Source organism: Pelecanus crispus, chromosome 1 (assembly GCF_030463565.1).
Source record: "Pelecanus crispus isolate bPelCri1 chromosome 1, bPelCri1.pri, whole genome shotgun sequence".
NCBI lineage: Eukaryota > Metazoa > Chordata > Aves > Pelecaniformes > Pelecanidae > Pelecanus > Pelecanus crispus.
In genome coordinates, this window is record NC_134643.1 from 33,133,366 (window position 1) to 33,155,853 (window position 22,488).

At 36.7% G+C, this 22,488-nt stretch overlaps 1 protein-coding gene across 33 annotated transcripts in view; it reads left to right on the plus strand.

Moving 5' to 3' along the window:
- The window catches only part of NRCAM (neuronal cell adhesion molecule), a 72,335-nt gene extending 54,698 nt beyond the window's left edge, over window positions 1-17,637 (plus strand). For 29 of the 33 annotated variants that reach the window (XM_075721924.1, XM_075722010.1, XM_075721928.1 and 26 more), the window contains 3 exons: window positions 4,148-4,279; window positions 7,466-7,544; window positions 17,400-17,637. In XM_075721924.1, the coding sequence (XP_075578039.1) occupies window positions 4,148-4,279; window positions 7,466-7,544; window positions 17,400-17,637 (449 nt within the window). The other 4 variants (XM_075722047.1, XM_075721939.1, XM_075722142.1 and 1 more) reach the window with 2 other exon arrangements.
- The last annotated feature ends 4,851 nt before the right edge of the window (window positions 17,638-22,488 follow it).

A 22,488-nucleotide genomic window follows, 5' to 3' on the forward strand; every position in this document is an offset into this window, starting at 1 on the left:
CTTTTCAATTCACTCTACTTGTCTGTTGTTTGTATTAAGGGCAAGATACTCACTGCTCACGCTTCATCTGTGTGCTGTGCACTGAAGATGACCTGTTTAATTTACTTCTAACTAATATAATTAAATGGCTATATTTAAATAACATGTACTTTAATAGAGCCAAGTATATATTTTTAAAGCTAACAATCCATATTGATCAGTTTTAATACAGAAGATCTGAACTAAAATGTTTGCATAATCAGAAGTGCAGGTTCGATTTGATGTCTCATGTAATCTGTTTATACCAGTGTTAAGAGATTCCTACTTGTAAATGTTTCTTTACCTGTCATATACTGGTTTTATAAAGATTTTGATGTCACAACTATATCCTGTAAATCAGTAAGGCTGTTCAAGTTCCTTATATAGATATTTCAGTCATATTTCTTCATAAGCAAATTAGTAATGCTTGTTCCTTTAACTCAGAGAAAGGGCTTTATTGGAAGATTTTTGATGTTACGCTGAATATGTCGTTGCCATCACAGCATGTTCTTGGTCAGCTGTTATTATTTGTTGTGTATTTGGTAGCCACTTCTGCTCATTCCAAGCATTTTGGTCAGTGCATAGTTATTTAGCAGTAGCCTCACCAACTCCAGAATGTTATGATTTAAGAAAGTAGTTTAAATATGAAAATATGCTTGAACAATATGTAATAATTATCAGACATCAAAGTAAGTAATGAATATGCCAGTTTGAAAGTCAGCACTTTCTAAAATCATAATTTTTTGCTTTGTTTTGTTCCATTTCTGTTCACAGTTTATCGTGTTGCAGGAAAGCTTTGAAAACACGGTGCTGAGTAACAGTGCCAAGCAAATATGTATGGGCTAAACACAGAGGTTATTTATGCCAGAGACAGCTAGTGGTATAAAAGCAGATATGTAAAATTTTATGCAAATACACATCCAAAGCCTAAAGCAGCAGTAAAGCAAGGATCAAGACTATAGTATAATTCAAAACAAGGTGAATGGAAACCTTCCCAAAAGCATCTTTCTGCACAAAAAGTACTGAGCCAGTAGATAAGGAATCTTGTATGTACCCATGAATGAACCAGTTACCTTGGCTCATATCCTTGAGTAGTTAAGGAGGAAGGGAGTTTAAAGACACTCTTTTCTGCTTCTTGATAATGGAAAGGTTTACTGTCCAGCATTAAATTATATACATAGCATATTTCTTACAGAGACTTGTTGTGTCATGCTGTCCTCAGCCTAGATCAAAGCTTTTAAATGCTGCAAAAAATGCAGCGGACAAAGAGGAAAATGGAATATGTCCTTAATTAGGAATGAAGCTGCAATATTTGGTATATGAGGCTTTTGCCACATTTTTTTCTTTGACAAGCATTCCTATAGAGTATCTTCATAGTGTGCGGGTTTATCATTTGGAGCATACCAGTACAGTGTATTGCATTGACTCCTGCATTAGCAGTTCACCAAGAGTAAATGTCTTTCTGCCTGAAGCAGATAATTTGCTTAGTGTAAGCAGGAAATGTGCCATTTTTAAAGTTGCACTGAGATCTAGAAACCCTTTCCTACTGGATATGCAATAAGTTAAAGAATACAGGAAGCTGCATAAGTAAGTTTTCATCTTTACTCTTTCCCATCTATCTTACATATTTTTATGCATGAGTTGTTTTGCTTGGTGCTATTTCTTACTACATTTGAATGTTAAATGTGCTTTTGCATTTTATCACAGTATGTATTATACAACCTTTAATGCCTTATTATGAATGCATATGTGCAAAACTCAAAATAATTTTAACCTTAATGTGGAAACAAGATTTTATTTTGATTTGATTTATAATTCAGAGGAAGATTGTCTTTGTGGTTTGTTTTTTTTTAAGACTGCCACTTATATATTTTTATATAAATATATATTTGTATATTTATATGTGGTATATAAAGTATAAATACACATGTATACAAGCTATATATTTATATATCTTGTAGGCATTTTTATGCAAAAATAGTTGAAATTATTGTGCATATTAGAAAGAGTCAGTTTCTAAAATATCAGGAAGCATATTCTTAAACAAAGGCTGGGAAATCTCCTACTTGTAACTCTACAATAACCAGGCACATTAATTCATTGATCTATTTAAATGAAAATCAAGTCATAACTTTGCCCAACCGGTAAGACCAAAAAGAGGCAGCAAAATAAAGAATTAATTTTAGCCCAGTACTTCTAAAGTGGGACGTACATTGGTCTTCCATGTAGAATGGAGGATAGAAACTGTCTCCAGACATCAGAGGTACTTTGATTTTTCATACAGTCCGTGGAAAACCCTCAGGAATCTGGGACCATTGAGAGCTGATGTTTCCAAGCTAGCTGTCTCAGCCTCTGTCTTAACTAATAAATAACATTGAGACATGGGCTTGAATTCTGGCCTATAATTGAACACTGTTACATTTTATTGTTAGCGTGCTTCCCAGCCCAGTGCAGTCTCTTGTCAGCTAGCTGTCTGCCAAGAAAGGCTCAGGTATTGTTCAAGGGACAGCGCTAGCACAGGACTGTTCCCAGTCATGCAACATGTCTTGTAAGAAGAGTGTGTGCCGTATCACCTGGAATTGTGGCTAGAAAACAGTCAATGCTCCATTGAAAATAGGTTCTCTCTGATGTGTTTTTATGAGCCTTCCCTTAAAAGCGTATCTTCTCTAAGGAGAGGTGGAAATCTCTATGAGGCTCTGGGACTTTCACATTTCTGCGTGTAAAGCTATTCATGCTTTGTGTCCTCCACTTTAGTGGAAGCAAGTCTGCAGACCTTCCCTAGCAGATACGGATGAAACATATTGTGCCATGGGAGCTGATGTACTCGCAGCATCCAAACAAAGAGACTGGTCTCAAATATAATCTGGTCCTAGTGCAAAGTGTCTATTAAGCTGAGATTTGAAGTACTATTGATCCTTACTAAAATCCCAGTAATGTACTGGCTGTGAATAATGTGATACCTTATCTCATGAAGCCAGAAAAACCAAGAAATGCTGAAACAAAATGCCATGAGTTATGCATGGGAAGGGTTTTGCATGTGACTTTCCTTAGTCATGTGAGAAGGTGATCTTTGTCTCTATTTCCCAAGTAGAGAAGGGTCTATTGGGCAACTCTTCATAGAGTTTCAAACTCTTGGATTTTGGGGCTGGAGGAGAAGGTGAAGAATGAATAAGATAGGTTTGGATGGATGTCCTTCTTCCTCCACTTCATGTCATCTTCTGTCTGTAGCACGCAACCCTAACTCCTCTCACCTTTCCCACTTTCTCCCAACAGCAAATGCTAAGGCCAGTTGCCTGTAGTGTGTTTCCAAAAAGGGGAGCAGAAAACAAGCTTCACCAGGAAAATTCTCCTACTGTGTTGGAGACCAGTAGGAGGGATCTAGCCCCTTGACCGCACAGATAATTCCTGTCCTTATTAGTGACTGTAGTGTTTCCTGTGTAGTTTGCTTATCATTTACATTATATTCCAGCTAGAGTCAGCATTTGGAGAGAAACAGTGCCAAGGAAAGGCTTCCCAATTGCATTGTGTTAAGTCCTCACTAATGCTAAATCATGGCAATCATGATAAATTGTAGGATGAGGTATGGGTTTGAGGACAGAAAGAAAACATGATGCTTAATAAGGCTTTAAAGGATGCTTCATTGTTGAATTTTAGTTGAAATTGAATGTTATGGTCTTGAATGACCCATCTGTTTCCCCATTTCAGACTAATGGGAGTGCCTTAGCTAATGAGTATTGGCTGCTTATTCATTTTGAGAATGCAATCAATGTGTTTGTGTGAATTATAATTTGCAATTTCATTTCAGTAGTTTAATTAATGTAAAATAGTTGAGAATAGTTTTGAGATTTGTGAAAAGCAATGTATGTGCACAGGTTTTGCAAAGTAGTTGCTAAGCTTAAGTGTTGGCAGAATTCTTATATACTCAAAAGTAAGTTCTATGCACGTATTCTTGGAAACATTTTCAATAATGAAAATATTTACAAAATACAGTATCACTGGTTTTTTTAATACTAATTTTCACAGTGAATGTTATTCCTTAATGAACAATGTATACTGGCTATTATTTATTTGAATTAGCACAGCATTTAAATGCAGCAAAACATCTCATTTTTCTTCTTTTATTCTCTAGCAATGGCAAGTCGGCAGGTAGACATCGCAACTCAAGGGTGGTTCATTGGTCTTATGTGTGCTGTTGCTCTTCTGATCTTGATTTTACTGATTGTTTGCTTCATAAGGAGGAATAAGGGTGGCAAATATCCAGGTATGATATATAACAATGAGACTAAAAATCATCTACTACTAATCAATCCATTAAGACAAATCTCAGGTTTAGTGGAGAAATTAGATTTGCTGCTAGTTTACATTTACATTGTGTATATGGTAAATCAGACATCATTTGGTAGGCTTCTCAGGAGCAATCTGCCTATTGGTAGAAAACCTTAATCCATTTAAACATAAGAAAAGTATCTCCTTCATTCCTGGAGGGTCATATTACTACATTACCTCTCCAGAGACGTTTGAGCTTTGTTTGAGATACTTGGGCCTCCCCACCGCTTTCTGAAGTCTAATCCAGATGAGTTTAACCCACTAAAATGAGCTGAGTTAGAATTTAATTGGTCAGAAAGTGTGGAAACATCTACCAGATCATAGCTGCCGTGTTACTTTAATGTACAAATCCCTTCATACATCATTTTGTTTCAAATACGTTACCCTCCTTCTCAGAATCTGTGTTGTCTTCAGCCTCTGCATTTTTGCAGCCAAATTTGAAGTTACCATCCTTTAGTTAGGCTGGGTTTTTTCTTCTATAAGTTTTTCTTTATAAGAGTTTTTAGTTTGGGGTTGGTTTTTTTTTAGTCTTAGGTGTAGGAATAGCCAAGTATATTCTGTAATTTGTAATTAAAATTGTAACTATACAACATACGTCTTCTATCAAAACTCTGATTCCTCTGGGTGTACATATTATAAAAGACATATATGTGTGTATATATGTTTATGTGTGTATATGTGTCTTACATGTATGTGTCCCCGGTCTTACATTTGTGTTTATGGAGTAGATCCATAGACTAAAGCTCTCTTGAAAAGGATAGTGACAACCAGTTTGCATAGAATAGTAGTACTCCTTGATAGGATCTCAGAGCAGCCGTGAAGTATGAGTACATATGAATGGGCTTCAACTGGGCATCAAAGGATAATTTGATTTTTTCTTTTTCCTCTCCTACCTCCAATAGAAAGTACAATTGCTAAGTTTCAAGTAAAATCTTGATTTCAGGAAAAAATTCTATTCTATATTACAGGCTCCAAAGGTTTGGAAATTATATAAATATCCAGTCTCTGGAATGCTTATTTAAAGTAAACTCAAACTTCTTGAAGTGGATACTGTTAATTTGGACATGAAAGAGATGGCTGCACTTACAAAAGTACAAAAAAAAGCCCCAAAAATCTATACTCTGTTTTAATTTCTTCTGCTTGTTTTGACCAGTGCACTTCTGAAAACTAGTGTCAGTGAACACTTAAAACTTTTCATAGGCAAATCTTTTATAGCTAAACTTAGCATAGCAGATTATTTTTATAAGGAGATAAAATCACGTTCTTAAGTACAAGAATCCTGCTCTGCTCAATCTAATGGTTTAATTGTTTTATGGAGAGAGCAAAGATTTGTGGTGACAGCAAAAATTAAGTAAGAGAAGCTTCTGTCCCAACTGCCTGTGTCCATGGAGAAAAGAAAGATGATTAAGGAACACAGTGTTATATACAAGCTGAATGACAGGATGAAGACATCATCTTAGTTTTTTTCCTAATATTTGGGTTTCTTAAAGAGAAAATGAGATTACAGAGGATATAAAAAAGTGACTCTTATTGGAGAGAATTGAGAAAAGAGAAGGAAAATTAGGAGGGTGAAACAAGTGAAGTGATGAAACTGAAAAGACTAGGGAGGACTTGGAGTGAGCCACCATCTAGAAGAGGGTAAAACAGTTTGAGTGAAAGCATAGAAGGCAGTTGGATATTAAGGTTGTCATTACTTTGTGGAGATCTCTGCTATGCCCTTCTTTTCTCTGCATCTGCAGAATTACTAGATGTAAGTTATTAATTTTTTTATGCACACATACATATGCATATACACACACATATATAAGGTAGATCTTAACTGTATATACAATTTCCAGATTCAGTATGTACTCTTGTTTATAGCAGTGGCTCTAGAGCTAATTGTATTTCTTGTGTCATTGCAAATGTACTGTTCCACAGATAGTGACAAATGCAAAGCACAAATGTATTAATTCTTTTTTGTTGTAATTTTAGCATGTCGTCTTGAAATTGCCTATGGTCTGGAAAAAAGTAATAAATTATTTCAGTATGAAATTATAGCAGCCAGATACATTTCAAGGTGTTATGCATTGTTATAATTATAGATTTAGAAAATACTGTCAGGAATGATTCATATCATCTTAAATAACAGCATATAAACTAATGATGTACAAATTAAGTGTGGAAATTACCAGAGTAAAAGATAAGAGATTTTATATTGGATTATATAACTGTATCTGCTAAACAAGGGAAAGATTTGAGTATTAGCCAGAAAAACAGAAATGAAAAGGCAAAGGGAAGAACCATAAAGATAATTCTAGAAGTCAGTATATTATTTTACTCTGTCAACAGTCTTAACTTATGGGAATATATGTCTTCTATAAACATCTGTCTTCTCAGGTGCTAGCGGGTTTCTGTGTCAAAAGACACAGTGCTACATTGGATTTTTTTATAGGGACAAGTTACATGCATGGATTTATTCCCACCAGTGAATGATGACTAAACTGTTAACAAGGATGTGCAAGAGATACAGTTGTGTTAAATTTAGGTTCCAGTGTAGGTGGTGTTGCTTTGCTTTTGATCATGTTATAGAAAAGAATAAATTAACAGACCATGCCTATTTTTTCCAATATTAATAATTCTTAAAATACTATTGTAAATTCCCTAGAATCTTAGTGAATGAAATGAAAACAGAAAGTGTACAAAATGACAGTGAACACAAGTGAATCTGATTCAGTTTTATCAATCAGTATGAGAGGAATATCAAGATGAAATACAGAGTATGGATACATGAAACTAAATTATTCAGATTTCAATAAACAATAGCTCCATTAATAACATAAGTAAAGAAAGTATTGTAGTAGGATTTTTAACAAAACTTCCTCTTTAGTGCTAGAAATTAAAGGAAGAGTTTTACTAATGCAGAATGACATACAGTATTTTGTACTTGAATGAAAATAAAATTCTATAACTAATTAACAGATCTTTTAATGAAAAAATGTAACAGCCTAAGGCCCCAGTTCAAGAAATGATTTTTTTTCAAAGCATGTTCCTGCCAAATGTGATCAGTTTGAGGAATTAAGGTCTTAAGGTTTCTCGTCTTCCAGTTTCATGATAAAAATTACTATTTCAAATATTTTAGTGAAGGAAAAGGAGGATGCACATGCTGATCCAGAAATACAGCCTATGAAGGAAGATGATGGAACATTTGGTGAATACAGGTGAGCAGCTGATGTGGTTTGTCATGTTCACTGTTCATATCACACATGTACTGTATATAATATCACATTTATTAATTCAAAACTAACTTTTTTCCCATGTTGACAGAGATTCTGTATCCATTGTAGAACTATACATAGCATTTCAACTGCACCATTAGAAAAAAAATTGAACATCTAAGTTTAGAATAAGCCATTCACTAACGCAAGGTGAAATCCAGATTCAAACACAATTGTCTCAAAGTGAGGCATCTTTATTTACAAACCCATCTTTCAGCTAGTTAAAATACCAGATACAGTGTCCTTTCAATTAGGGCACATTTAGCATTATGGTTTTTGAAAATATATTTCTAATTGAAGCCTAATAAAGACAATCTTGTGTTACATTGACTGGAAAACAAATGCATTTAAAATGGCTGCCAGTACTAACACCTAATCCAGTAACAAGGAAGTGATGTTATACACAGATGTGAAGGAATGTCCTACAAGAAAAAACAAATCTCCCTTTCATGTATTTTGGTACAAGATACATAGCAAGCAGCTTCAAAGCATGCAACGCAGCTCTTATTCCTGACTCTCTTCCTTTGTTGTAAATGTAGTCTAGCTGAATCTCCTGGCATCGCAAAAAGCATGCCTTGGCAAGTCTGTTCATATAACAACTATGAGTATAGTTTATTAAATAAGCAGCATTTTATTTGTTGGTTTTTGCTTAGTACAGGAAATAAAGTTATTATTTTCTAAATATGCCAATACCATTATATTTTACATGGGTGTTATAATAGATTTTATAGTGCATTCCTGTGTCAAAAACATTGTAAAAGCCCTTTATTATTTTGAAGATGTGACATTTACAAATGTACATAGAAAAGTCAGCTTTTTCAAGAAGGATCTACTCTGTTGCCGTAGCTTCTTCATATAAGGGAAACGTGCATCTTGATCTGACTGGAATAGATTTACAGTTCTGAATGCCAAAAAGCAGTTTCTGTTTATTCTTCCTTGATTTTAAAAAATATGATACTCTGTTCTTAGTTTAATGAGTTCAGAATAGTGTTTTATTACAGCATTAAGTGCATATGGATTAATTAAATTCAGCTGCTAAAGAGGGAAGTGTAAAGCAATGTTTGGAAGCAGAGGTAAATAAGTACTGTATAAGTCTTCCTAGGCAGTCCAGTTTGCATTCTCCTTTATTGCTCCTCCATTTTTCGATGCTTGGAACTTTCAGCAGCAGAAACAGACCTTCGTACAGAATCGTACAAATGATATGACCTCAATATATGTTTTCTCAGGCCTAGAATAAGACTATTCGAGTCTGCTTTCATGTGTGACCTGTAGCAAGATTTGAATTTATGTCTCCATATTTAAGTGGCTTGACTTAATCTAGTGCTTTATTAAATTATTTTATAATGCATTTATCCACCTCATATCTGGTGAATACGGACAGATGCATGCCAAGCTTTCAGACTTGTTCACATGAAAGAGCTCATCCTATTTACCATGCAAAAACTCCTTTCTAAAATGTATTTCTGTGTAACTAGTCTATATTGGGCTTTCCTCTTTTTTCCTTAGAGACAGGGCAGCAGCAGCAACCAGTCAGATTACAGAAGATATCTTGGCACTCTCTCTGCAGCCCAGCATCACTGCAGTCACTCAGTTCCCAGTTTGTCTACCTCACATGGCACTGGTCATGATGCGGTGCTTCTTTGAGGAAAAAGGGTATAGGGTTTCCCTTGAAAAAAAAAGTAATTTTTGAAAGATCTAGCTAGGAATTCGAGTGTTTTGAACTTTTTTCATCACTTCAGGTCCATGTCTGCTTGGACAGGAAAGAAACTGGACAAGGAAAAGAAAAGAAAAGGTAGCTGTGCCAATTCTCCTGAAGCAGACCCTGTCTTTACCAAAGCAAAGTCTGTGAGATCTGACAGATCCAACTTCTTCAGAAGGTCAGGGGATCAATACTCCAGCACCAGATCAGAGACCTCCTACACCAGGAGGAGGGCTAGGCAGTCTTCAGAGCTTACAAGGGTTAGTTCTGTCTCTGCTTCCCTCTGCCGAGAGGAAAAGAGGTCAGACGAATGGAAGTACAGGCATGGCTCTAGACATCATGCTTCTGAGCAACAGATAATGGGGTCGGAGGAGGGCTCAGATTCTCAGGCAGGACAACCATCCCCTTTCCAGCAACCCCTCAGCTGCAACTCAATTCGTGGCTCACTGGCAAGGCAGCATTCTTCTCTCCAGCACTGGTTCAACCAGACCCCAGACTGCAGCTCAGATTCAGAAGACACTCAGAGCTCCTACAGCAGGAAGGTAAGACCTTCTACTACTACTCACTTCTCTGAATCTGAAAAGAATTCATTAATGAAATCTGTAATTTTGCCTGAGCTAGCTACTGTCTTAAAGGATGCTTTGACAGCAGCCAGACAAAGTATAACTTCTGTGGCACAGGCTAGGTCCCATTCAGTAAAGCATCCCAGGGTACCAATTACAGAAGTTCCAGTGGTTCCTCTAGAACCAACTGGGAGCAGTTCCCAAACTTTTGAATCTCACCATATGGACAGTTTAAAAGATCAGACAGCTTCTGGGAAGGAGAAATCTGAGGCTGACAAGGCCTTGGAGGTTGAGTCATCCCCTGAAGATGGGGAGGTGTCATCTGAGTCCCCTACAGAAGACGAAGAAGAACCAGATCCTCTGCGTAAGTTTGACATGGAGAATCAGAATTATCTGTTCAAGCACATAAAGAGAGTGTTAATGCTAAAATCTTCCAAATCTGAATGTGCTTCAGAAGAACTGCTTATCCCCTCTGAAGAAGGCAAGGTAGATAATGCACTTCCTATCCATTCAGCAATGGAAGATCTTGTCTGTAGGATTTGGGGTAATCCTGAGGCAAAGCATGAAGCCCCAGCAGTCCTGCGTAAGCTCTATCCTTTTCCAGTGGATAAAGCTGCTTTGTGGGGGACCTTGCCTCAGGTAGACGGAGCATTGGTTACTGGTGATTCTGTACTATCAGTGCGTGCTAATATGGATGCTCTCCCTAAAGATCCTACTGATAGAAAGGTTGAGGAAGCAATTAAAAGATCTTTCAAGCTAGTTGCAGCCCAGCTTGGAGTATCTATCTACTGCACTTACGCTTCTAGAGCGTTACTAATATGGCTGGAAAAAGAACAAGCCAGATTCAGAAAGAAATGGGTCCCATCTGGTGCCATGCAGAGGAAACGCAGGCTATGTAAAATTGCAGCTAATTTTATCCATGATGCAGCTGAGGATTCTCTTAGACTCACCATTAAAAGTATGGCATGCCTCACTGTAGCCTGGAGAGCTATATGGCTACGTCCTTGGACCTCATCACTAGATCTAAAGTGTAAACTGCTGTCTTTACCATACACTGGTGGCAAGCTATTTGGTGAATCCTTGGTCCAGATCATGAAGGATTTCTCAGAACACAAACACTCCTTACGTCAGCTGAAAAAAAAGAGCTCTGTTAGAAGCTCTTCATTTTCCTATCCTCACAAGTGTCTGAGCTCCTTTCGTTCTCCTCCAAAGTTTAAAGGGGGGAAGAGAAAGTATAAGGTCTCACAATCATTTCATGCAAAGTACGAAAGGACATCTCAGTTTCAGAGAGACACCAGGCCATCAAGAGGAACTTTCTAAGAACATAGACTTGCTTCCTCCTTCCTCAGGAACTGGGAAGAGTGAAAGACTTGGAAATTTATACTGAATAGACTTCAATATTTCTGGACAAGTAAGCCCAATGCTTAGAAAATTAGTTGTTTCAAAATAAGATTTAAATTATTAAATTACTTACATCTTCATGACTAATTGAGATATTCTAGAGAAGTCATAGCTCTCAATTTTAGGGGAGGTTTTTGTCACATTCAATTTCTAGGGTTCTCAGTATTCCTAGGATGGCTTGGACTTGTTTGAAGTTTTGCACTCTTCAGCTTCATCAAAGACCATACTTTCTGCAGAACCAGCCACCATCAGATTTTCCTGCCATATTGATCTAACAAAGGAAATAATGCTTTAGGAAATGCAGGTGTTTCAGGAACCACAGAATGACTGAGTACACTGTGTTCTGTGACTGGAAGCATACCTGCACTTTTACGTAAAAAGGGAAAACAGTGCCTCTATAGCAAACTGCATTACAATCCCAGTGTTTTCCTGAGTTGTAGAAGACTGAGATAGTAAATTGTGGACAGTCAATGCTTACACTAAGAAACTGCAAGAAATACAAGAAGTACCACAAATGTATGTTTATTTAAATTAAAATTAAAGATTATCTAGAGCTCCTGTTCAGGTCAGTGTAGGTGTATAAATCAGCCTAGATTTCCACCCTGGGCCCTAAATCAAGAGAAATTAAGAAGTTGTGGCATCTACAGACCTGTGAATTCATGGGTAGGGAGAGACTGCAAGCATGCATTTCTTAGTCAACTTCACAGGAAGTATGAAAGTCTAGTGTCTCATTGCAGTCTGCAAAATGTTCTTAGGAAGATCAAACAGGACAAGGCAACTACAGTAGTAGGACTGTTAGTGTGGTAACGCAGGCTGTTTGCACATTTTATTGAATTATTTTGCCTCTTCAACATTTTGACACACAATATTTTTCCTAGAAATTCTTGGATATGCTATTAGAGACTTTCTGGAAATCAGTGGAGAGTTCTGAATTTGCTAGATAATATATTACTCTTCCTTCTTGTTCCGGGTTGATTAACAATGAGAATATAGTTTGTAACTACCATAGTACTTTTTTTTCTTGTAGTTATTCAAGTTTTATTGCAGCTTAGGTGTGTTCCCAGGGGGACCTAGCAATGATTTGTGCCTCAGCACTATAATTCTAAGTTTGGTCCCTTCTAGCACAAGAGATGATGTCAACTGCCTGAAGAATTCTTGCCTCTGAATAGTCCAATTGGATTTGGCAGTGGTCTTATTGTGTCCTCATTTACGCACACGTGCTTTCTTTGACGGTTCTTACTTTAATTCTTGAACATCTGTGTCACTACTTTTTAAATCAATGCTTTGATTTCCCTTTGGATAATTTTCCACCAGAAATAGCAAAGGTGAAAAGCTGGCTGAATTTCTGTCACGCAGATTTTTCTTTAAAATTTTCACAAGGAGTGCATCAGGTTCTTTAACTAACAACATTTTTTTCAACCCATTGCCATTTAAAGCCAGAGCTTGATCTCCCAGTTTTTCTAGCTTCTGCCAGTACTGATGATTGAGTATTACAGAGACGCTAAAGAAAAACTACTCAGAAAACTAATATAGACGTGCGTATGTTTTAGCTAGATTAGAAATAGTAAAATGTTTTGAGGCCTGGATTGATACAGGTGTGTAAGTGTCTAGGGAAAGCATTTTTTATCTGCACAGCCCTATCAATTTAGGAGCGTGAGCAGAAACCTGTTAGGTATTGGGGCAGAGGTTCTGGAGTGTGCAGGGAAGCTGTAGTGTAAGGTACTTCTGTGGCTTTGCGTGACTTAAGCATTTCTTGGCTGTTGACCTGAGGGCACAGAAAAAGGAATTTACTGCCAACAGTTTTCATTTTCTGCATCCTCTTTCTGCGTCCAATGGCCCAGAATGCTTTACCCATTTTGTTTGGTTTATGTTGCCTTTCATCTGACAGCTGTGTTATAAGGAAAAGTAGTATATTGCTAACCATATATTGAGTCTTTTTGCATGTCCATGAATGTGGCAAAGTTTAGTGGGAACTAGTTGCCTGCTGGACTGCAGAGGCATCGTAAAACTGTCTTCCCCATTCTGACTGGTTGCTGCATGTACCCATATCTAAGGAAGAAAAATTGAAAAGTTGAAAGAAGAAAGGAGATTTCAAGGTACATATTTCTTTCAATAACTGATGAGCTTGTGAAATGGAAGTACTTTTTTAAAAAAAAAAAAAGTTTGTACATTGCACTTACACGTTATTGTCACCTCCATACTTCTTCATATCTCTTAATAGTTAGCTGCAAGTTTGCTATGTGTTTCATTAAACTAAGAAGAAAAAGAAACATGTATTCATATATTAGCAATTGTTTATGAAAAATACTTAAATCATGCTGGTAGAGTATGCTTCGATATTGAACACTGTTCTTACTAAAAGGGCAAGAAATGTGTGTGGTACATATCAGTACTTATCAAAATGACTGGTACATATCAGTCTTCACTCAGCAACTTTCATACCTAAAAAACTAGTTGTATGGAATTGATTTGTAAGACAAAAAATAGTAAAACTATCCCTAGACTTAATGTTCATGCCTGTCTAATCTAAATATAATATTCATACCCTTTCTCACCTCCTGTTTTGTTCCCTCCCAGTACTTACCATCTTACTATTAATTGTATGCACTGCATACATGACATATTTCAGAAACTGCTTCAGTTTTCCACTGTAATTGTAGTCGATCCAATTTGGAATTTATTTTTCATTTCAAGATACTACAATAGGTTAGTATAAAAGACAGCAAGCAGAATCACAAACAAAAATTAAAATAAATTATGATCTATCCTGGTTGTATTTTGGCATAGTTTTATGAACAACTGTAAGCAAGATTAGCAAAGCTTGCAGATACTGTATCAAAATCTATGGCTTTAACATGTTTTTGCAATATAGTATTATATATTCAACAACCTAAAGTGTTCCATAGCTCTTTGAGCATCCATATTCACAATGCAATTCAGCAGCTTTTGCAGTTTGCTTCTTGGCGGCAAACAGAAAATACATTCATTTCCCTAGAGCACCAGGGTCCCTTTCTGTTTTGCACACCCAGGGTTACAAAAGTGGTGTCCAAAACACTGATGTCTTCACTTTTTTTGCTCTCTCCTGCTTGTTGTTTTGCTTTTTATTCCTCAGTTTCTTCCCTTTCCACCCAAAACATTGTATTCATCTAATACAAGAGTCATAATCCAGTTTGATAAAGAATAAATGGTACCATGGCATATATTTCCTTTTCCTGAACAAGGAGTGGAAAGTACCCTGGATAATCCCACATCTTTTTCCACTGCCAGAGTCTTGGCAGAACTTCCTTCTGGACTTGTATTGTGGAAAAAGGCAGGGAAACCCCAGGTTCAGATTTGGTTTTTGCATCTGCTATAACCATGCTCTTACACCAGTGCCCACCTCTGTGCGGGTACACTCCTGGGTAAATCTGCAGTTCTGTTTGTTTGTTCTTAATTATACAGTCAATAGAATCTGCATCCTTACTAAAATATAGAAAAATCACGGACACAGTGCAACCAACTGTGTAAGTATTTCTTCATTATTTGGCTTATAAATAAACTTTGTTTGCAAAAATGCAAACACGAAAACCCTAAGAGCAGAAGTTCCCATACCCTGATTTATCCAAGTTATAAATGAAAATTGAGCTTTATATTGGATTAAACAAAAAAATGTGGGTATTTTTAATACCGTGATGGTGTATTATTTAATTAGTGTATATTCCAGCCTAGTGAATTACACTGCATAGGGTCACACTTTAGAATATTTGCACAGTTTCTTGACCGTTTGGAATATGGTACAAATGCAATTGTAATTTATTTTCATTCCTACATATTACAGTGTAAGCAATTATGAAGCTACTCATCTAAAATTAAACAGCAGACCATATGTGCAATGTTCTTTACTAAATGCTATTACCCAGAAAGCATTAAACACTGCAGGTCATTCTTTTTTGGGAGTAGGATCTGGTGCTACTTCGAAGTGAGGGTCTGGTCTTCAGTTGGTTTGTATAACCTGTTACAATGACTCGAATGCCCTCTGATGAGGGCAATGGAGAAAGTACATTGCATGTGATTTTTAAATACTCAATTCTATCTTCAGCCTTTTAAATACAGGGTCCTTCCAGAACGAACTCTCTTCAGTAGTGTGTCTCTAATCTGCTTGTGTTTGCAGTGTTATAAGCATTTGCACTTTGCTGCTGGATGCTTGACATTTTGGAGTAGCATTCTTTTAAATGTTACTAGCCTGTATGTTTCCAATATCAGTGAGCACAGAAGAGCAACGATAAGATATTTGTCCTCATGCCATGTACATAGCAATAACTAAAAACAAAGTCAAGACTGATACAGTCAAGTTTAGAGTTTTTGCCTTTGTGTATTTTAAACAGGAAGGTTTTCTTACATGTTGATAAGATAGATATTCCTACCACTTATTTCTTGTGTATGCATAGAAAAATAAAATCTCTTGTATGCTTTTTCCGTAAGTATACACATATTAGGGGTGTACTTCTTTTAGAATGTGATAACTTGGAGTCTTCCAAGAAAGGTGATGAGATGAGGAGAAGCAGCTTGATGGAAAATTGGTGTAATGGTTTTCTAGCAATAGTAAAATGTTTCTTAACAGAGCATTTGTTAGCTAACAAATATAGCTAACATATAATAAAAATTAGCTAACATATAATCTGTGTGACCTTGTATGTGCTATATATGTATGGTTTCTTTGGGTGTTCAAAGATATTAGTTAGAAAGAAAAATAGAAAGTATAATTGTTGGAAGAACTGAGGTATTTGTTTTTCAGAATTACACACTTAAAATTATTTGCTGAATATATATTCAGCCTAATATTGTGGATAATGTAAATATATGTTTATTTCTTTGATATTCTATACATGTTTCTTTATATTTTCCATAACCTGGAAGTCTTTAAATAAAAAAAACAAAAATCACTTACTCTTTTGTACCCTATATGCAAATAAAGTCACATGTTCTGTTTAAGACAAGGTAAATAATTGCACCCAAAAGTGCAGCTGGCAATAGTGGTTTTTAACTGGAAATACTTTAGAACTGCTGCTGAAATCTTCATCTTGAAACTAAAGCACAGTGTAAAGGATGCTAAAAAGAGCCCAGCTACATCTGTTTCATGAAATACCAGCTTACCACAGCTGCAAATTTATTTGGGAATGCTGATGGTGCTGCAGCTTTTCCACTGACAAGGGAAAGACCACAGTATTTTGCTACAGGGATCTCTCCTCCCTGTCTTTCTTTTGTTTCCTTTTTCTGTTGTCCTCCAAATCACCATCATCATTGTCAGAACATGATATCAGTTATGGATTAGGTTAAGGAGGTTGATCTGATAGGTAATAAAAAAACCCCTAAGCATGCTCGTAACTGCTCAACTGTAGCTACTGTAAACTAAATTTTTGCTTTAGCTGTATATAGTAAATGTTGTAGCAATTTTAAGAGGAAATTATTATTGGTAAAATACTGATCACTATCAGGATATGGACTTTGCTTTTCTTCTTAGGCTATTTTCATTTGTTTCTTCTGCACCCTTTTAATGGAATATGTAGGTCTCTTGAAAGGTAAGGTTGAAAATTGCAAGTCTGGCCTGCATTATGTAACAAATTATTTGAAACGAAGCACTTTTATTTTCTTTATACTAGTAAAGAAAATTCGTATATTTCATTTAACCAAATTCACTCTTCATTCATGTTCAAGGAGTCAAAGAAATTAAGAAGGTTAACAGACTAACTTCACGGCGCATCATAAGCTTGTTACTTTGGACAACAAATAAATTATTTTTTTATAACTTTACAACCCACTTTTTAATGCTTGTGGTAGCATTTAAATTGCTTCCAAGCCAAGGCCACAAGTCTTATCATTGAAAAGTCGTGCACGATGGGGGAAAAAAAAAAAAACCAACCACAAAAACCCCTCCCTCCACTGCTCCACTGAAGACATTCTCTGTTTAAACCATTCCTACACCATGTATTCATGTCAGCTGCATCATATTGATCTGCCTCTACGATGTGATGTGGGTTTACTAAAGGATTATAGGGCTGCACACATGCTTTTTATAAACTCTGCATGCATGGCTGATTTTGTCTTAATATATAATACATCGATTAATTCCTTTTGTTTGTTTGTTTGTGTCTCCAGTGATGCAGAGGACCATAAACCTCTAAAAAAAGGAAGCCGGACACCTTCAGACAGAACTGTGAAAAAAGAAGACAGTGATGATAGTTTAGTTGACTATGGAGAAGGTGTAAATGGTCAGTTCAATGAGGATGGCTCCTTTATTGGACAATATAGCGGTAAAAAAGAGAAAGAACCTGCCGAAGGAAATGAAAGCTCTGAGGCTCCTTCTCCTGTAAATGCCATGAATTCATTTGTGTAACCACAGAACTTGATCCCCTTGTTTCTTCTGTTTGTTTAAAGCACTTGTACATCCTCCTTCTCATACTATGAACATGCAGGTAATGGAGCTCCTCACCACAAGGTGTTTATGCTATGAGAATATGCAGGTCAACACAATTATACAGCATAATGACACATTAAGTGGTATGTTAGTATGAATCAAAATACAAAATTCAAATTTAGTTCGAAACTTTGGGTATTTTTACTTTTTTTAGAAGGAACTGACACAAACAATAACATCGACTTTTAATTTTGTTTCCTGTTGAAAATACAGTATAATGCATGGAAAAAAGATGCTACACAATTCACAGATAATCTCGTGTACACTATAAAAACATGGTTTGACAATTTGTTATGCAGTCCTCGGCTGAATCCCTGCATATGAATTCCGTTTTCATTGTCAGAGTGTTATAGTAGTATTATATAGAACTTCAATGTCTTTGTGGACATTGTTGTGAAATTGGTGACTTAATGTCTAGCTATCATATGTCTTTTTGCAAGACAGTTAGGAACAGTATGTACAGTATATAATTGCTAAATGATTTAAGTATGACACTTGCATTTGCTGATGCTTAATGAGACCCTATTATCTGCTCTTTGCTCCTATTACTTTATAGCCTTTTAATCTATCAAGTATTACAGCAGTACAGTGTTCTATTTTTACATCAAAACACATTGGATTGATTTTAGGGCATAAAAGATATGCATTGCAATGCATTTTGGAATTTGTGCAGTCACTGAAAGAAAAACTTTAAAATGAGAGAAAATATTCCAGAAAACACAGGGCAAAATATATTCAGTGCCTTTATACAATATGCATTCCATAATGCACTGTACTACTAAATCAGTTGGTGCAGTAAACTGTGATTAGCGGACTACTATCATTGCCAAATAAAGTAAAAATGTGAAGAAAAAAAAGCATTATGAAACTGTTGTGCTAATGGAAGGTTTTAAATATTTTAAATTACACAAAGAAGAGTATGATTTTTTTTTTCCTTTAAAAATAAAATAAATGCTTTCTGGACAGTTACAGCACAACGTGTTTTCATGGCCTTAGAAGATTTAAGAAAAAAAAAAAAACACAACCAGAATTAAATTATTTACTAACACAGCAAGGTATAAGCTCTTGTAAAGTAAATTGTTAAAAAACCAGCCGACTACACCAGCGAGAGTGCATTTCCCTCTGTGCCCCGGCCTGATCAGTGTGGCAGCTTCGCAATTATCTACACCCTGAAGCAGTGTGGGGGTTACCGCTCGGAACCACAGAATTTGATCTGACAAGTGCTAATATGGTTTAGTGGTAAAGGATTACCATTATGGGTTACAAAATTATTTTCTCGCATACTATATCAATCAAATGTTTACCTCCAAATATAAATTTTTATAACAACCTATGGTTGAAGGAATGCTCAGTTTCATTTGCCAATAAATTGGTTTTTCATAACTTGCATCAAGTTTAATTTTAAGTAAGCTTTTTATATGTAGATATTTTGTTGAATTTGTAAATACACTTAGAGCGTAGATGCTATATGCTTCTAGGTGTTACAGACAAATAAAACAAGAAAGCTTATGTTGTACTGTGTAAGAAGTACTATAGCCAGTGGTGTGCATGGTATTTTAAAGCATCTACTGAAATATATACTTTTTTTTTTTTGCTGTGAAAACGAAATAGTGAACTGTTCTGCTTATTTGCTGCAGATACCTAATTGAACCATTCAGAGCTTTTGGCAGTGCATTACATTAGACCACAGTACACCTCGCAGCTTTCATGCATATATTGTAGGTAAAGCACAACTGAAGTAATCACAAATGTAAGCTAGCTGTAATAAGCTTCTTCCGCACCTTTGAGCTTTCCATTGATCAGTTTTCTTAATGGGAACCGAAATAAGAAATGAATTCTACAAACGTCGATTACAAAGCACAAAGAGAACATTTCTTAATAAGATTTGCCAGTGGTTTTGGTAAAATAAATATAATTTTACTCTTATTTAATTGTAGATGCTGAATTATCTGTGCATGTGGGGGTAAACATACAGGCTCACTTCTGTAATAGTGCAACAGATTTTGTATTAAAAATAAATGTGGTTTTAAAATTTCACTGTTTGTTCTGTTTACACTAGCACTAAAAATCACATCTGATTCACCATGTAATTAAGAATTCAAAGTGGAAAAAAGCATGAAACAACCCTGGCAGAAGTTGTTCCTATATGTTACGGGACTTCATGTACTGCAACCAAATTGTTTCCGGAAAGTTGCATATCTTTACATGCTACCATTTGAAAAAGTGTGAATTTGTCTGACCATTTCCCGTTGAAATCTCCTGCTATTTACATTTTACTTCCGTGGACGCTTTATTTAGTCATATTTCTGCAAAGCACAAACCCCGAAACAGTCATGTTCCATACCTGCAAGAGTGAATAAGAGAAAATAAGAATGTTTATTTGAAATTCAGAGCCCTCAGATAGGATCCTAAATCAGGATTTTGTGTCCTAAAGGAATTACATGACATACAAAATTCTGGGTGCTTGTTCTAAACAGTACATGAAGTGAGGGAATTTTAAATAACATCTTTTACAGTACGCAAAATCCATTGCAATGCTTTTTTCATATCTTATCTATTCTGTGTATGAATGGAAACAGACTGGGCAGGAGGGCAGCTGCTCTGCAGGGAAGACTGCAGAAGAGCCATGCATTCCAAAAGATGCAGGTGCTTCAGGAGATACATCAGAAAGTTGATGTTTGGCCTTGATGCTTGAAAGAGGGATTTTATCACTGAATCAGAAGCCATTCTGTCAGCCTTCTGAGCCACCTATGTGTAACTGAAAACCCCTGGCTATTCCAGCTTCTATCATCTGCATAGTCTCAGTTCTGGCACCTTCAGATATTGGGCTGCCTATTTTTCTGTACAGGTATCTGTTGATTTTTCCAGCAGTATGCATTGACTGGGAGACATGAAATACAGCTGTATCTGTTTTGATTAATGAATAATTCCTGAAAAGAGGGTCTGAGTTCCCTAGGCTTTGTTGGAACAAAAGATTTCATACGATAACCATTTTTGGAGACACACGTACGTTCTTTGTGCATGTTCCCCAAAGTGTACCAATACATATAGTTGCTACATTTTCCTTTTAGTGATATACCTTTGCTTTTGGTTTTATTCTCACTGAAGTGATTGTATAAATCCAGAGGGAATTAAAGAGGATACCCTAACAGTAATTTTTCTTGTAATCTTCTATTCTCGCATTGTTCCTAGGAAAATACAGTTTCCTTTTGTGGCTCCACGTAGCAGAGGCAGAGCGGCAAAAGATTTGGGAACCAAATTCTCTTCTAGACAGAAACTGGAGAAATAATGTACAAAGAAATATTGTCTACAGTATGGAAGTGTTTTCTTCTCTGAAAGAAGAATTAGGGAGAAAATCATAGAATCATCGAATCGTTTAGGTTGGAAAAGACCTTTAAGATCATCCAGTCCAACCATTAACCCACACTACCAAGTCCACACTAAACCAATCAAGGGTAGACTAGACTAAACCGTGTCCCGAAGTGCCACATCTACCCGTTTTTTGAACACTTCCAGGGATGGGGACTCCACCACCTCTCTGGGCAGCCTGTTCCAATTCTTGACCACCCTTTCCGTAAAGAAATTTTTCCTAATATCCAGCCTAAACCTCCCCTGGTGCAGCTTAAGCCCATTTCCTCTCATCCTATCGCTAGCTACTTGGGAGAAGAGACCAACACCCACCTCACTACAACCTCCTTTCAGGTAGTTGTAGAGAGCGATAAGGTCTCCCCTCAGCCTCCTCTTCTCCAGACTAAACAACCCCAGTTCCCTCAGCCGCTCCTCATAAGGCCTGTGCTCCAGACCCTTCACCAACTTCGTTGCCCTTCTCAACAGGAAGAGGATGAGATTTCAGTAATTGCTGGAAAGTAATGGTCCTTCGTTGTGTGTTTGTCTTCCTCCCTCCCTCCCTCCCTCCCTCAGTCTTTTCCCTCCTACTACCTTAGGAAAGAACGTTTCAGAGAGCTGGCAGAAGCAGTGGCTGGTATCATGGGAAGACGGAAATAACTGAATGTGCTACTTGTAGGACTCTACCCCCAATGATGCCCCCTGGGGTGCAAATAAATCCAACAGGCTATCGTTTTTTAATCTCTGAAGGGGTCTCTTGCTGCTCTTTGTACACATGAAGTGGAAACTTTAGAGCAAACTGTCAAGATAAATACATGTCAACAGGACTTTGACAGACAGTAGATGTGATCCATTGTGACTGTAAGCAAGGAGGAACATTGGGATCCTTGTGATCTCATGACTTTTGGCAACTAAAATGCACACAAAGTTACTTACTGTGCTCACATGTAGGTGAACAGATAAAAAATTCAGATCATGTTTAATAACTGAAAAGATGGTTCCTTCATTTGGGGTTGGAGAAGTTTGCCCAAATGTGAATTTGGCAGCATTGGCTTTGTCCTCTGGGGACACCCCACGGGATAAAATTGAAGCCAGCTTGCAAGTAATGGCTTTGCATATGTTACAATTTGGAGAGTGAGGCAGGGCAGGAGACAGCTCCTCTCACCAGGACCCGGCCAGCCTTTTGGCACCTGTACCTGAGGTGCTCAGGTAAAATAAAGAAGTTCAGAAGATAGCATGGTTCCCCTGTCGGCTGAAAAGAAACCATGGCATCACGTCAAAATCTCAGCCACTACTCTAAATTGGATTTAATTATGCCTGGCTTTCTGTTACGTTTTGAATGTGAGTGAAGAGGAGGAAAAATGCCCCAGTCCCCAGCCTGCCATGTTGTACAAATGTGCGTGTCCAGGAAACGGGGAGAGTTTA